At 31.8% G+C, this 15,029-nt stretch overlaps 1 protein-coding gene across 4 annotated transcripts; it reads left to right on the top strand.

Moving 5' to 3' along the window:
* The first annotated feature begins 7,602 nt into the window (after nucleotides 1–7,602).
* Nucleotides 7,603–13,363, top strand: LOC112726887 (protein TIME FOR COFFEE). Of its 4 annotated transcripts, none has more exons than XR_011868327.1 (13): nucleotides 7,603–8,011; nucleotides 8,126–8,404; nucleotides 8,510–8,646; nucleotides 8,764–8,890; nucleotides 8,988–9,288; nucleotides 9,483–9,543; nucleotides 9,640–9,732; nucleotides 9,826–10,066; nucleotides 10,176–10,242; nucleotides 10,348–10,414; nucleotides 10,550–10,906; nucleotides 11,024–13,020; nucleotides 13,091–13,363. XR_011868327.1 is itself a non-coding variant. In XM_025776419.3 (12 exons), exons 1-12 carry the CDS (start codon nucleotides 7,900–7,902, stop codon nucleotides 12,824–12,826), a joined length of 3,645 nt encoding a protein of 1,214 aa, XP_025632204.1. In that variant the 5' UTR covers nucleotides 7,603–7,899; the 3' UTR covers nucleotides 12,827–13,363. The 4 variants fall into 4 exon arrangements, 2 of the variants coding, with proteins under 2 accessions (XP_025632204.1, XP_025632203.1); XR_003165475.3 differs by having other exon boundaries at nucleotides 7,715–8,011; nucleotides 8,101–8,404; XM_025776419.3 differs by having other exon boundaries at nucleotides 11,024–13,363.
* Nucleotides 13,364–15,029: the final 1,666 nt, after the last annotated feature.

A 15,029-nucleotide genomic window follows, 5' to 3' on the forward strand; every position in this document is an offset into this window, starting at 1 on the left:
TAATATTATTCATGCTAACTTCTTGATTGCAACCTGGTGTTATCACTTTCCAATTTCCGTTACAAAATGGTCATAACATCATAATGGGATTGCTTCAGACAATTAAAAACATTTTTTTATAAATATAAAAATATCAGTTATTATATATTTTTTAATGCTGTATACAACAATTAAAATAAATTTTTTTTAGTAGAAGAATAAAATATTTTGCAATAAATAATTAAAAACTCTTTCATAGTAAAATAATTAATTTTTTCATTAACATGAAACATTACCTACTAATTAGTCAATATTGTATTCCTATGCATGTGGTATAATTGGTGGTTATCAATATACTTAAAAAATTCAACTTGTCCTATAATTTATTCAACATCTTTTTATGAGTATTTCCGGGTTTGGATAGGTTTTGAAATAAAAATCAATTTAATTTGAATATATAATTTGTTGTTATTTAAGTTTGATTTAATTTTTCAATCTAAAAAATATTTTGTAGTTTAGTTTTCTATCTACATATCCAGAGCTAAAGAATTCATTTAAGGAATATAATGATTAAACTACTTAATAAATTAATTAAACTAATAATTGATTTGAGAAATTTTTTCGTGTGACTTGAAAATTGATAGGTAATTTATACCATAATAATCCAAATACGCAAATCCATTAATTTTTTTATTTTGTTAGTTATGTAAAATTAAATAGCATAAATAAAAAATATGATAGTATTTGGTTTTATATATAATCAAACAGTACAAAAATTAGAGAATTGTATAAATTTCATGAAAAGATATTATTGAATAAAAACAAAAATTCAGGTACAAACTTGTTTCGAATAAATTTATTATATTCTCTATATATTCTATAAAAATGACTTTTTAATTATATATTATTTTTTATTTTATAATTAACTTCTCCACATTAGCATGGAGAAGAGAATTCACTGTGTTGCACTTCTTTATACTTATTTTACCACAAAATCTTTTATTTAGATAGATATTCTCTTGTTTTTTATTATTTTAGACTTTTTTTTAGCTGCAACCTAATTTATTGTTTCTTTTCATTGATCGCATTCGTTTTTGAATTTAGGTCTTGTGATCCATTATTAATTAAATTTGTTAGAGGTCTATTAACTATCCCTCCTTTCAATGCAACCTTGTCTTTAAGGTCGATTTCAGAGAACAACCTTAACAACTCTTCTAGATCCTCCCAAGTGGGGTCATCATGTGAGGCCCCCTCCCAATTGATCAAGACCTGGATACGATCCCCTCAAGAGTAATAACTGAGCAACGATCCAGAATTTTCTAATGGATGTGGTTACAAAGAGGATGGTAATTCAGGCGACGATGGGGTAGTGGTAGGTGATTTTTTCAGAAACGACTTTAGCTCTAAAACAAGGAAGACCGAATATAGGGCATAAGAAGGTGGCAAGTTTAAACGGTATACAACTTCACCAATTCTATATGTAATTGGGAGGGATTATAGTAGCGTTTTTGAAACTTATTGTAGGACTTGTGAGTGAGTGATTGTTGCTTGTACAGTTTGATCTTTGACAACACTCAATTCCCAATCTAAAAGTGTTTCTTGCGTTGGTGTAAATCTGCTTGTTTCTTCATCTTTGCTTGCGCCTGTTGCAGGGAACAACATTGTTTTTTATGTAAGACTTTTCGAACTCTCAAAAACTCATTAACTACGACCACACTAGTGAACTCGGGCAGGACTCGCATAGAAAACCCTTAAAGTGCCTCATGGAGTGACATTTGTAGCGAAGAGTGATAGGAGCTGTTGTAGCATAGCTCAGCCCAAAATAGATAGGATAATCAATGTTGAGGGTATGAATGGGTAAAGACATTGAGATGCTGCTCCTAAATTCGATTCACCACTTTCGTCTGGCCATTACTTTGGAGATGGTGGGCAGTGTTGTAGTACAACTTAGTTACATTAAATTTGAACAAACTCTTTCAAAATTTACTGAGAAAAATGGGGTATCGATCAGACACTGTGACGATTAAAAAGTCATAACTTTTAATCACCGAATTACTGAACACCCGAACAGCCTCCTTGACGGTAAATCCAGACTTCAGGGTAGAACAATAGCAAACCTTAGTGAATCAATCCACGATCACTAGGATTGTTGTGAACCCAGTTGATTTGGGTAATTGCACAATAAAATCCAGAAAAAGCTCCACCCAAAGACTTTCTGATACTAGCAGGGATTGCAACAACTCCTAAGTTTATCCAGCACATATTTTGCTAGTTGACAATCAGTGCAGTGTTTAATGAATGCTGGACATCTATCTTCATCTTTGGCCAAAAGAAAAGCTCTCCTAACGACTTATAGGTCTTTAAGACTCCACCATGTCCTTCCCGAACTAAGGTATGCAACTTTTCTAAAAGTAACTCTCGCAAACCTGAAAAGTTTGGTATTCAAAATGATTTTTCACTCAATCAAACATTGCAAAAACTTAGAAATTATGAGGAAGATGATGAGAAGATATTATTAAATAAGAAATGAAATTCAGGTACAATTCTGTTTCGAATAGGAAAATACTCAACTGCAATTCACTCTACTAAAATGACTCTCTAATAATATATTACTTTGTATCCTGTAATTAACTTTTCCAAATTAGCATGAGGAAGATAATCCTCCTATCGTACTCTTCTATAGTCTATACTCATTTTGTCACAAAATTTTTTATTCAGGCATATGCTCTCTTATTTTTTATTATTTTAGGTTTTTCTCTTATTATAACCTAATTTCTTATTTTTTTTATTGATTGCATTCTTTTTTAGATTTGAGTCTTGTGGTTCATTATTAATTAAATTTATTGGAGGCCAATTAAAATATCTACTATAAAAAAAATAAATTATACAATATCTTATTATAAACCAATTTAATCATGTGATGTATATGTTAAAAATTATTTGTTACTAAAATAATTTCTTACCTATAATATATATTATAATAAAATATGTATAAAAAATTTGTAAAATAATATATGATATATATGATAATTTTTAATTTATACTTAATTTTTGTTTATTATTTTAAACTCCATTGTTTTGAGTTTTACCCTACATGGCTATATTCTGGTATGCAACTAGATTTAATAAGTAGTTAAATTTAATTTCAAGAAAGGTGATAATACTACTACTCTTATTTTAATAATGTTATTTTTTTTATAAATTTATACAAAATATAATAAAAAAAATCATATGAAAAATAACATTGCAAAAATTAAAAGTGGCATTAATGTTTCTCAATTTCAATTAAAACATGTTAAATTGTTATATATACACGTGTTTTGATATTTTTTGTATACGAATTCTTCGTTTTTATTTCCTTAAAAAACTATGTAATGCATAATCATGAATTGACTAATAACAAATAATCTAATATTCACTGGTATTTGATGAGTAGCTTGTTTTTAAAATAATGGAAATATTCCCATGTCATCATATTGTGATATATTTTAAAATAAGTATATAATAATAAGTGAATAATGCAAATAATCAATTCGAAGTGATTGATAACTACACTAGTTATAGCCTTAAAATATAATATTATTTTAATATCGTATTGAAGCAGAATGATTAAGAAATGGAATAAAAAAATTGGAAAATCTCAATCTTGACAACTTAAAGAAGGCATGGAATAAGGATGGTAGGTGCATATGAGATTTCTTTTTACAATAAAAAGTAGAGGAAAAAATTTAGTCCAATAAGGATAATTTAATAGGGATTTAATTATCCCTGTTACCCTAAGGTTTTTTTTTTTATCTTCTTTATTTTTCATTGTACACCAAAAATAAAAAAATAATAGAAAAAATTAGTCTGTTAGATGGTGATAAAGATAGTAACACTAATTCAATTTATTGAAATTGTCTTCCATCTTGGGCTTTCAATTAGGATTATAGCCTAATGATTTTTATGTGCCCCATATACATTGTTGTACTCTCGTTTAATTGGTATAAATAAATTAAATAAAATTTATGAAATCTCGGGCGAATTAACAGGAAGGAACACTACTAAATCAAAATAAATAAATTCAATTTAATAGGAATACGTTTTTGAATTATCCAGTTTATGATAAATTAAAGCAAAAAAATTCAATTTATGAAATAAATTAGACAATAATAAATTAATACAATAAACTTTGATTTATGGTTGATAATGCTCCAAGTAAATCGAATATATTTTATTCGAATTACTATTGATTCCGCTTTAAATAAATCGAATTTAATTTATTTGAATTATTATATAGGTTTTCGAATTCAGTATTTTAAGTTTAATTAATTTGATTTGGCTATGAGTATTTTCTATATAAATACAACCAAAAAGTCACTATTATTATTGATATTTTTAACTTAAAATAAGTTCTAATAAAAATTTTAATCACTAATCATTTTGACATTTATAATTTCAAAATCTTAACAAATTTCTAAATCACTATTTTAACGGACATTTATAGTTTAAAAAGTATAACTAATGCTTGTAATCAAATAATTTAAGCAATTTAATATTGCTAATATTTTAATCTATCTTGAAGAAAAAAAATTTTACTAACTTTTTTATTGATGTCACCAGTAATACAGACAATTCTTGTCCAATCGATAGATACGATTCAAGTTGTCTTCTATATCTGCAGTTTCAAATTTTATCGTGTTTGTGACTTCAATGTTCTTTCTCGCGTGAGTTGTTGGTGGGAATATTGTGGCTATAATTCAAAACAAGCCAATTCGAATTCTATACATAAAGTAGTATACGAATGTTAAATCGAATCAAATAGAGTCGATTTATGTTGTTTTCGTTAGAGGATAATTTGAATATATTTTATTCGATTTACCTAGAGTTCCTTCATCTATAAATTAAATTCAATTGTTTCGATTTACTATGGGTTGTAAATCAAATTCAATTGTGTATCGATTTACTATGATCTATAAATCGAATTCTTTTGCTTCGATTTATCATGTGACGCATGAGTTTAGAAGCGTATTCCTACTAAATAGAGTCTATTGATTTCAATTTAGTACTGCTCCTGCTAATTTGAATCTAATTGATTCGATTTATATTGAGAAAGTATAAATCTTATATATTCAATTAAATCGATTTACATAAATATACAAATAAAACACATACATACAACAAATTTCACTTTAAGATATCTATGTAATTTTTTTTCTCAACTAATTTATCTGTATACTTTATCCTAAAATCTATATTTTGTATGAAAGACCAAACTTTGTTCATCTTCATAATTTGTTGGTTTTTTTAAAGCATTCCTCACTCATAAATATAAAATCAGCATAATTTATTATTTTTTTATCAATAATTATTTAATAATATTTAAAAATATTAATTAAAAATATAAGATTAAACGGTTGTACTAAAGGTATTAAATAACTAATTAAAAATAGTAGTTAATATAAATTAAAATTATTGATACTTAACTATTTTTTTCATTGTTTAATTTGCTTAAACTTTATGTCTTCAACTTTTAATGGAAATATAAATTTCTGAGTTATATATTATTCAATATCGGACATAAATCATTTTTTTAAGCTATCGTTTACTATGAGACACATGCATGCACAGCTTTGAATAAATTGTAGTATTTTAATTTTATTATACTCTCTTGCTTTTTCAAATGCATGTTATTAATACATAAAAAAGTACATATATATTGATCAAATACCGATAAAGTACACACCTAAAGTTTAATGATGATGATGATATATAATATATAAATATAATGATGATGGAAAATCCCTAAGAAAATTAGAACTAATTGAAGTATCTATCGTCTTTTGATATACTTCTAATAATATCTTCTTAATTATTATAATGCTGTTATCTGTATTTGTTAATTTAACATATACTATTATTTTATCTTAACTATGAAGTTTCCAGCTGTCTTGGCCTTAACATAGACATATCTTTCAATATTAAATTAATTTTTTCTCCGTTTATTATTCCATCTTGAAAATAAGTGCTTATTGCTTTAATTATGTTTTGTGCAATATTTTTTTCTGGTTTGTTTCTTGCCCCTCATAGTAATATTCCTCATTGATATTATTTTATGCCAATTCCATACCAATTTGCTTCAAAGTTTTATTTGATGTGACCAATTGCTTCAAGTTTAATAAAGAAGACACCATTGTTTGAATCTTTAGTTTAATATGTTTGACTATAACCTATTTGGTCTTAGTTCGAATGAATATACATTTTCTAATGAGCAGTGCTTTAACTAATTGGTCTTTATTAAAAAATATCTCTCACAGTTCAAATTTAATTAAATTCAATATTTTAGATACTCAATCTTGTCGCAGTTGGTATTACTTATTTCTAACAACTTAATTAATCTATTATTAATTTATTATAAATTAATTTAAAAATTCCTCGATGTTCAGCAGTAGTAGTACTACCCTTGTTATCTTTTTCTTATATATTATAAATTAATAAATTAATAATATTATTGTTTAATATTTACCCCACCCCAACTGCACCCCACTACGACTGGGCTGGTGTATGCTGACGCTTGCAAATACACGCGCATCACATACGCGTGTGCACCGAAGATGGAAAATATATTTTATTTAAATTTTATTAATATATATTTTAAAAATATTAAAAAATATTTTATTAAAAAATAATTGTTGTATTTTTAATGAATTTTAGAATATAAAAATTTAAAAAATTTTCTATTATTACACTCTTAAAATATATCTTTATAAGAGAATAACTAAATTATTATTATTATTATTATTATTAAAAAATAATAATAAAATTCTCTTTTTTTATAATGTCGCTTTATATATAATTTTTTATATTTTATATTTGTATGAATTGGTCAAAAATAATAATGATATCATCAAAATTTGAAAGACAATATTTATTTATTTATTATTATTATTATTATTATTATTATTATTTGCATTAAACATTTAATTTTAATAAAAAATTTTACATGATAATCTAAAAAATTTTAATTAATAATTTAATATGATAATATCCAATTAATTATCTCTAAAAAATTTATATTAATAATAGTATAATACATTACAATAAAATTAAATTCTTGCATTAATTGTTGTTTTGACTTTTGACTCTTATAATTACATGTGTGAATTACTTTAATTTTAGTATGCTTTAATAAGTCAAAATAGTTATCATAAATAATAAATGTGACAAACTATTATTATTATTATACAGCATTTATTATCATTATTATTATATTAAATAATTTTCATATCTAATATTATTATTTTATTTTATCCAATAAATTGCTATCTTATTTTATAGAAGATAAAAAAGGAAAGACAATCTATAAATAATGAATTAATAAAATAAAAAAAAGTAAGACATGGTCACTTTATTTCGCATTCCATATTCTATCAGACAGCAACGTCACTTGCCATGTTGGCACCGTCGAATGATCACCGTTGGATCAAAGTATAATCCAACGGCATAGAGAGCGCCAATATTCTCATCAGCAGATCCTAGCCCTTCGCAACGAGGCCATCATGATGCATGAATCGTGAAAGCGAAACATTTAACCATTTTCTCTTTTTCAGACAAAAAGAAAATCCAATTTCACTTTTTTCTAATAAAAAATATGGAAAAAAGGAGAAGGTCAGATTATTATAGTATTCAATAATTTCCCATTTAAATAAAATAAACAAAAAATTAGATTTTAAAAATGGAAAGAAGAGAAGAGAAATGTTACACTACACTTTCATAGGAAGAAGCCACACAGCAGAGAGAGAATAGAAGAGAGAGAGAAGAGAGAGAGGAGAAGAAGCTCAGCCGATCGCCGCCGTGAAAGGTGAAATTCCGGCGACGCGCCGCCGTGAATTGGAAGATATTTCTCGGCGAGGTTGATTACATGAGAGAAGAAGTAAGCTCATGGAGAGAACTAGAGAATCGAAGAGATCAGCCATGGCGTCTTCCACCGCCGCCGGCAACGGTTTCCACAGACGCAGTAGGCATCGAACCATCGCTCTCAGGGAGTCCTCAGGTATCAACACCAGGATCTTAGTCTCCTTCATCATCATCTTCAGCTTCGCCTTCTTCTTATTCTTGTTTCTGTGTTGTTCGTTCTCGAAGTGGTTTTACTGTTCGTTTTTCGCAGAGGAAGGTGTGAACAAGAGAGGGAGGAGCAAGAGATTGAGAAGCTCTCAGTCGCGCAGGGAGGAAGGCGACGAGCACAGCACCGAAGAGAGCGTCGGAAACGAGCAGGACGACGACATAGTACAGCAAGACGCCGGAGCTACTGCGACAGGTTCCGTCAATACGACGTCGTCGTTCGCCGCCTCCGATCAAATTCTTCGCCGGAGCTACGTTCCGCCGCCGACGCTAAAGGTCACGGACGAGATGATCGGCGTCGCGGTTCCGAGGAAAGCTCGTTCAGGTTCTTAGAATAACTATTAACTAACTCTTCGTTTTCGATTTTTCACTCGCTTAGTGTTTTTATATTGTATTTGTATTTTTTTTTTCATTTGTTGCGTGCTTGTAGCATCTGTGAAAAGATCGAACGAAAATTGTGTCTCTGCAAGTGGCGGCGGCGGCGACCGGAATTTCCGGCAACAGTCGAATTCTCCGGTTGAGCCGGCATCTCCTTCTTCTTCGAGTGTTTCTGTGAAGAAAAAGATGGTCAGCGGAAGCTTCTTAATTTTCATTTTTCATTTTCAATCTGTTTGATTTTTCTGGAAAAGAAAAAAGAGAGAAGAAAAAGTGAAGTTTTGAGGCGTATGTTATATTATGTTGCAGAAAGCGATTGGTGATTCTTCTGAGACATTGAAATCGCAATCATCAGATATTGAGATTGAAATAGCTGAGCTTCTTTACGGTTTGAGGACTTCCAAGAAAAACGACACGTCGTCTTCTAAGGATGCTGGTAGGTTTGATCTTACAATTATTTTCCTAAATCTTTTGATCTTTTATGTTTTTATTATTCTTTTTACCTGAAAATTTGAATTGGAATTTATTACCAGATAAAAAGAAAGTGGAGGAGTGCAACAGTTCTCATGCTTTAGTACCTTGTAATTCAACAACAGCAGAGTTGGTTAGTGTTCAAACTGAGCAATCTGCAAGTGTTCATTGTCACGGTGGTAATGCAGTTGTTAACGAAAGTGGATCATCAGAGGCTCCAAATGATGTCATAGGGGAAGATAAGAATTCAGGTGCCGAATGTGGTGTTTTCACTGATGGAAGATCAGCCTCCCCTGTGAGGGAAAAGCCGAAGTGGCTCACCGAGCTGGATGTTGAGAAACAGAATTCAGCTTCAACTAAAGTGTGAGCACCAATGACCAATAATTTCTTTTTCTTTTTCCTTGTTATTGATTTTTCTTTTTGGTACATGGTTTATGATAGGAAGCAATGGCAATGTTTGATTTCACTTAGTGGAAAAAGGATTAGTTGATAGCTGAATATGATTATTGGAATAAGTGATTGTTGATCCCATTTCCTTGGTGCTGAATTTTTTTTAGGGTACCTACTGTTCCGGGGACCAGTGGCCAAAGAGTAGGCAAGTTTGAGATTGATCTGATGGTGAGGATCCTTTTCGTGTTAGCATTCATTCCGATTATACTGTTTCCCTTGGTTTTTTTCTGTCAAATATCTGAAGATAAAGTGCCTTTTGAACAGGCTCCTCCTCCTGTGATGCCATCCCCTGAAGATGACTTATCAAAGGGTGATGTCATACCAGAGACTAAACCTTGGGCACTGAATTTGGAAAAGGTAAGATGGTTGCCTTGTGATACTGAATCTAAATTATTTCTGTTAATTTTTTCCCTTGGCTCATGCTTCAACTTGTCCCAATTGCTGACGCAGAAGAGAGAAGATAGCAGTGCGAAGGTTGAAGACATGGAAAAAACATTTAAGAGAGAAAAAACTGCAGATGAAACAGAAGAGGCAAAAAAGGTCACACTTAGAGAAAGATGTGATGTGCTAAAACATGATTTGGAGAAACCAAACAATGTTAATGATACAAGTCCAAGCATTAAGTTAGAAGAGCAGAATAGTAATAAGGAACAATATACTAGATTATCAAATCCCAAAGTTGAGAAAACTGGTAAATTTTTTATTTTATTTTATTGTGACTTAATATGTGATTACAGTATATGTTCACTCTCATTCTAGCCTATTTATTGAATAGAAGTCTCTTAATGCCTTCTCTTCAGCTCAATATAGCTCAATGCCTCTATCAACTGCTGGATCGGGTCATCCAAACAGTCTCTCTTCCGTTGGGTATCAGATCATTATCCTTTTGTTCATTCTGTAGTCAAATTTTACTTAATGTTTGGTTAAAACAATAATGTCACTTTTCTAAAGGTAAATAACTATGATTGCCAGATGCACAATGCCTTCAGAGACAGTTTTTAAGATGGACAAAGCCACAGGATCATCGACAAAGTTTGAGGTATTAGGTTTTGTCACAGAATTTGTTCTTCTAGTCATATGTTTTCTTTTTTATTCTTATAGTTTCTCATATACCAATATCATTCCTATTTATATGGAGTATAGTACATAATTCCTTCAAAATTCAAACATGCAGCATGTGAAGGAAGTTCCTTCTCAGCCACAACCAAAGAGATGTGCAACCCATCATTACATTGCTCGTAACATCTTCTTACACCAGCAGTTCACAAAAATGAACGCCCTTTTGGCACCATCTATTGGCTCTGCTTCGCTGTGTGGCACAAAGCCCAACAATCCCTCGGCAGAAAGTTTGGTTATTGGGAAGCAATCTCAGAAACACCATGCAGTACAGGGGAAAGGGTCATCTGCCACAAGTGATTCTAGTCTTACGGCAGTTAAAAATTCTAATAATGCCAATCCAACGGATTCAACACAAAGGATGCAGCTCGTGCTCCAGCAAGGTTCACGTCCTGGCTCAACTAGCAATCTAGTGGTATGCACTTGTCTTCCAATTGCTTCAATACAGTTCAAAAATATGATGTTATCTATTTTACTGATTGCACAAGTAACCCTTATCTTGAAAAGTTGCGTGCTTTAACTTTGAATGTAGCATGCTCCTGCTTATTTACTTCCTCCGGGTCAGCATCAAGCATCAGTAGCAGCAGCTACAAGTCAGGCAGGTTTAAATTCCACCACCGGTGCTTTGTCATATAATAAGTCCCATAGTTCAGGTGCCAGATCTCTTGCTACCTCTTCAACTTTGCCAGCAGTAGCAGCTTCAATGAGCTTTAGCTACCCAAATTTTTCAACCAGTGATACTCCGTATGTGACAATAGTTCAAAATAATGGTTACTCATTCCCGTTTTCGACCTCATTGGCTGGGGCTAATGCAGCAATCAGAGGCGCAAACCCTGCACAGGCACCACAAATACTCAATGGGACTTGCTACCCTTCTCAATCAATTCATCCTCCTCAGCATCCACAACAGCACCCTCATTCACAAGTACTGGTTCCACCAAGTTATCCCAATCCAAGCACATCGAGCAGTTCATCATCATATAAGCAGTCACAGGGTGCACAGTTTAATGGCAATAGCATTTTGACCTCTCCACCTATGCAATCACAACAGTCACAAAAGCAACACGCCTCGCTGTCCCACCATCTCAAGCATGAAACTGAGGTTAACAGAGACAATGCCTCATCTGTTGTGAATCGAAAATCTTACCCACAGAAGAACGTGCATGGACACAACTTCACAATTCCAGCTCAGCCAGTGAACTTATCTTTCCGGCCATCTGTAATTTCAGACAATGTCGGTGGAAACAGCCGGAATATCAGTGACAAGCAACAACAGCAACAGGCTTCTAAAGGCGGAGTGGAGACTACACCATCTCAAGCATTTGCAATATCATTTGGTGCATATAATGGGACAAACGTTCCTTCAAACCTTAACTTCTCAGCTGTGGGACAGAACCCCATGATATTTCATAGCCTGCCTGATATTTCATGGCAAGGATATCAAGCTGCAAGTACACCTCATTCTACTCAGCAAAGGCCTTATTCAATAACTGAAGGGAAGAGTGGAGGTAGTTCTTCCCATCAAGAAGATGAGAAGAAAATCACTCATGGAAAATCATCAACCAATTATGGACCAACAACTCTTGTTTTTGATAATTCATCAAAGAATGTTAACTTTATGTTTTCTCCTTCAACCGGAAACTGGCCTAATTGCACTGTTGCTTCAAGTTCAGTAACAAGTGTGTCTTCAACTGCAATAACAAGTGCGCCTCTTTCTAGTAATGCCTCAAGTTCTCAAGAGCCATCATTGCTTCATCTTCAGAAGCAGTATGGTATTCAACAGTCACAGCAGCAGCCTGCTATGGCTACTTGGTATAAAGCACCATCCACCAATATCAATTCGGCTACAAAGTTTGCCAATGATATCCCTGTTTTCACACAAACTCAAAGCAAAAGTTCTACCCAAGCTTCTAACTCTAGGAGCTCAGGAAGAACCATGGATTCTCATCTTCATCATGCACCTGTTATAACATCTAATGCTCCAAACCTCAAAAGTTATTCTCAGGAGCAAGGAAGAATTTCACAGGGTCGTATGCAAATTTCATTTGGGGGAGATTACACAACCCCCCTGCCACCGCAAGGGCAACTAATCAGTAACAACCGACCTGTGTCTACAACAGTTGCAGGCACTCCACCTAATGGGGGCAATTTGATGCCAAATCCAGAGGGAAGGAAAGTTAGTTCATCGATGAACACTTCATCAGTGAACACTCAATCGCAACAAACTGATAATTCTTCTGCTGGGAGTGGTAAAAAATCTTCTCCAGTTTGTGGGAGAAATGTTCCTTCAATTTTAAGCTCATGCCCCAGCCAACTATCTGAGCTAAAGTATTAAGAAAATAAACTGTGTTGTACACCAAAAATAGAATTAGTTCTATAGAATCCCCTTGGAGGACTTGCTGATGTTGCTTCAAGCTCAAAGTGCAGTAGATGAGGGGTTACCTTTCCTGGTCTCGTGCATGCATTTGGGATGCAGGGTAATTTTGAAGGCACAGAAGATTTTGTTTCAGACGTGGCAATGTAGTTGAGGTACATGTTTATTTGAAAAATTCACTCTTGCACATATGATTGGTGGTTACTACATTTCTCTGTGTTGTAGGAATAGACAAAAACAGTTGGTGATAGTGCAAATTGGGATGCATTAGGCCTACAATTTTGAACTAGTTGGCACTGCTATTTTGGCATATTTCTTGGTTGGTTGGTTGGTTGGTTGGTTGGCTTAGAAGGGCCTTACATTATCAGGGGGTTCTAAGTAGTTTGACATATAAATTCTATTATGTAAATAAATATTATGTTTTTACTTTAGTTCCATAGCAGGAAATGTACTTATATTCATTTTTTAGTTGAAAAAAGCCTGCAATTATTTCTTTAATGTTCTTGATTTTTGTTATGAAGTTGCAACTTTGAGCCCTGAAAACTCTGAAACCCTGTTGGCATTAAATGCAACAAAAAAAAAAATTATGGTTTCTACACACCCATATTACAGTAGAATAATTTAATAATTTTTATGTACTAATTTACGTGAACCTCTGATTAATAAAAATTTTAAGAAAATAAGTTACAATGAATAATCGTTATTGTTGCAAGTTAATTTGTATCATAAGATACTTTTTAAATTTTTATCAATTGATATTGTAAAGTTGTTTTATATCGTCATCGTATATGTGAAAAATAACTGATAGTATAATAATATATAAAATATTTTTCTATTTATAATGAATAGAAGTCAAATCTATTTATATTTTATAAACAATGAAATGGAAAAACACATAAAACTTCTACATTATGCATGATTTCTTACCGTGAGCACTGTAATGTTATTAATTTATTATACCAAGCATTAAATTTTAGAAAATATTGTAATGTACCTTTTAATTTTTATATAGATCTTGCTAACATGTTTTAAAGACATATTTTATTAAAATTATTAGAAAGATTATATTTTCAATATATTAAATATATAAAACTTAAAATGTTTATATTATTATACTATTAAAATATTTTATACTGGGGTAGGGGGAAGTAGGTGCCACCTTGGCATTGTTGGGATGTCCTGCCATGCACAAGGCCCGGATTTTGGACTGAGACAGACTGAATATAACAGTTCTTTCCTTTTGTCGTTTGAAACAGAATCAATCAAAGTTTGAGTCATCATGTATGCAATAATGTGACACAGTGACACACTGTCCTACTTGCATAAAACTGATTGATAGGAGATAGCAACTCTACTAATCTAGCATAATTATTAGGTATTCTTGATGTCATTAAAAAAAAGTGCAGGGGAAAAAGGTTTGAGGTCATTGTCCGAGGAATTTTGCAATGCGCATAAAACAAACAATGAGAAAAGAAAGAGGATTTTCAAAGATGATAAGTTACTCTCACGCATATATCAAAGCAACAAGGTGAAAACGAAAGTGTTACAAATATATTTTGCACCCGTTGGCACGAGAGAGATATTTACCTGAGAGAATCGAATTTAATTTTGATGTATCAGATAGGGTCATTAAAATAGTCGAGTTTGTCGGATTAGTTTGTTTAATCACTTTAAATGAGTGGTACATTTTTTTTCTTCTAAAATTAAGTCATTGAAAATAAAATGTTCAATGGACTTCACCTTATTAACCCGTAATTAAACGGGTTGGCACGAAAAATAAATAAGGATAAAGTATATTTTTTATTCATGAAATTTACTAAAAGTTTTAATAATATCTCTAAATTTTAACTTGTTTTAAATTTATCCTTAATGTTTTCGATTTGTATCAATTTTATCCTTATCTTTAAATTTTTTTGTCAAACTATGGTCAACATTAATTTTTTCCAATAACACCCCCAAACCCTATTATTCTCTTTCATCATCATCTCCAAACTCACTCAGCAACAGTCCCATCCGACCATCCCTCACTCCCTCTCTGATTATCTCTTATGCCGTGTAGTCTACCTCCAGAACAACTCCCTCTCCAGCCACCTCCCTCCGCCGCTCCTCAACCTCACCAACCTAACCTCGCCAACCTCCAGCTACTCAACCTCGCTCACAACCT

The sequence above is a fragment of the Arachis hypogaea genome, chromosome 12 (genome assembly GCF_003086295.3).
Source record: "Arachis hypogaea cultivar Tifrunner chromosome 12, arahy.Tifrunner.gnm2.J5K5, whole genome shotgun sequence".
NCBI classification, from domain to species: Eukaryota; Viridiplantae; Streptophyta; class Magnoliopsida; order Fabales; family Fabaceae; genus Arachis; species Arachis hypogaea.

Excerpts from the sequence above, each read along its gene's own strand:
- LOC112726887 (XM_025776418.3), top strand. The coding sequence starts at position 7,880 with ATGAGAGAAGAAGTAAGCTCATGGAGAGAACTAGAGAATCGAAGAGAT. Across the intron at positions 8,891-8,987 it reads GTCGTCTTCTAAGGATGCTG|ATAAAAAGAAAGTGGAGGAG; the intron begins GTAGGTTTGATC and ends ATTTATTACCAG. Across the intron at positions 9,289-9,482 it reads AATTCAGCTTCAACTAAAGT|GGTACCTACTGTTCCGGGGA; the intron begins GTGAGCACCAAT and ends AATTTTTTTTAG.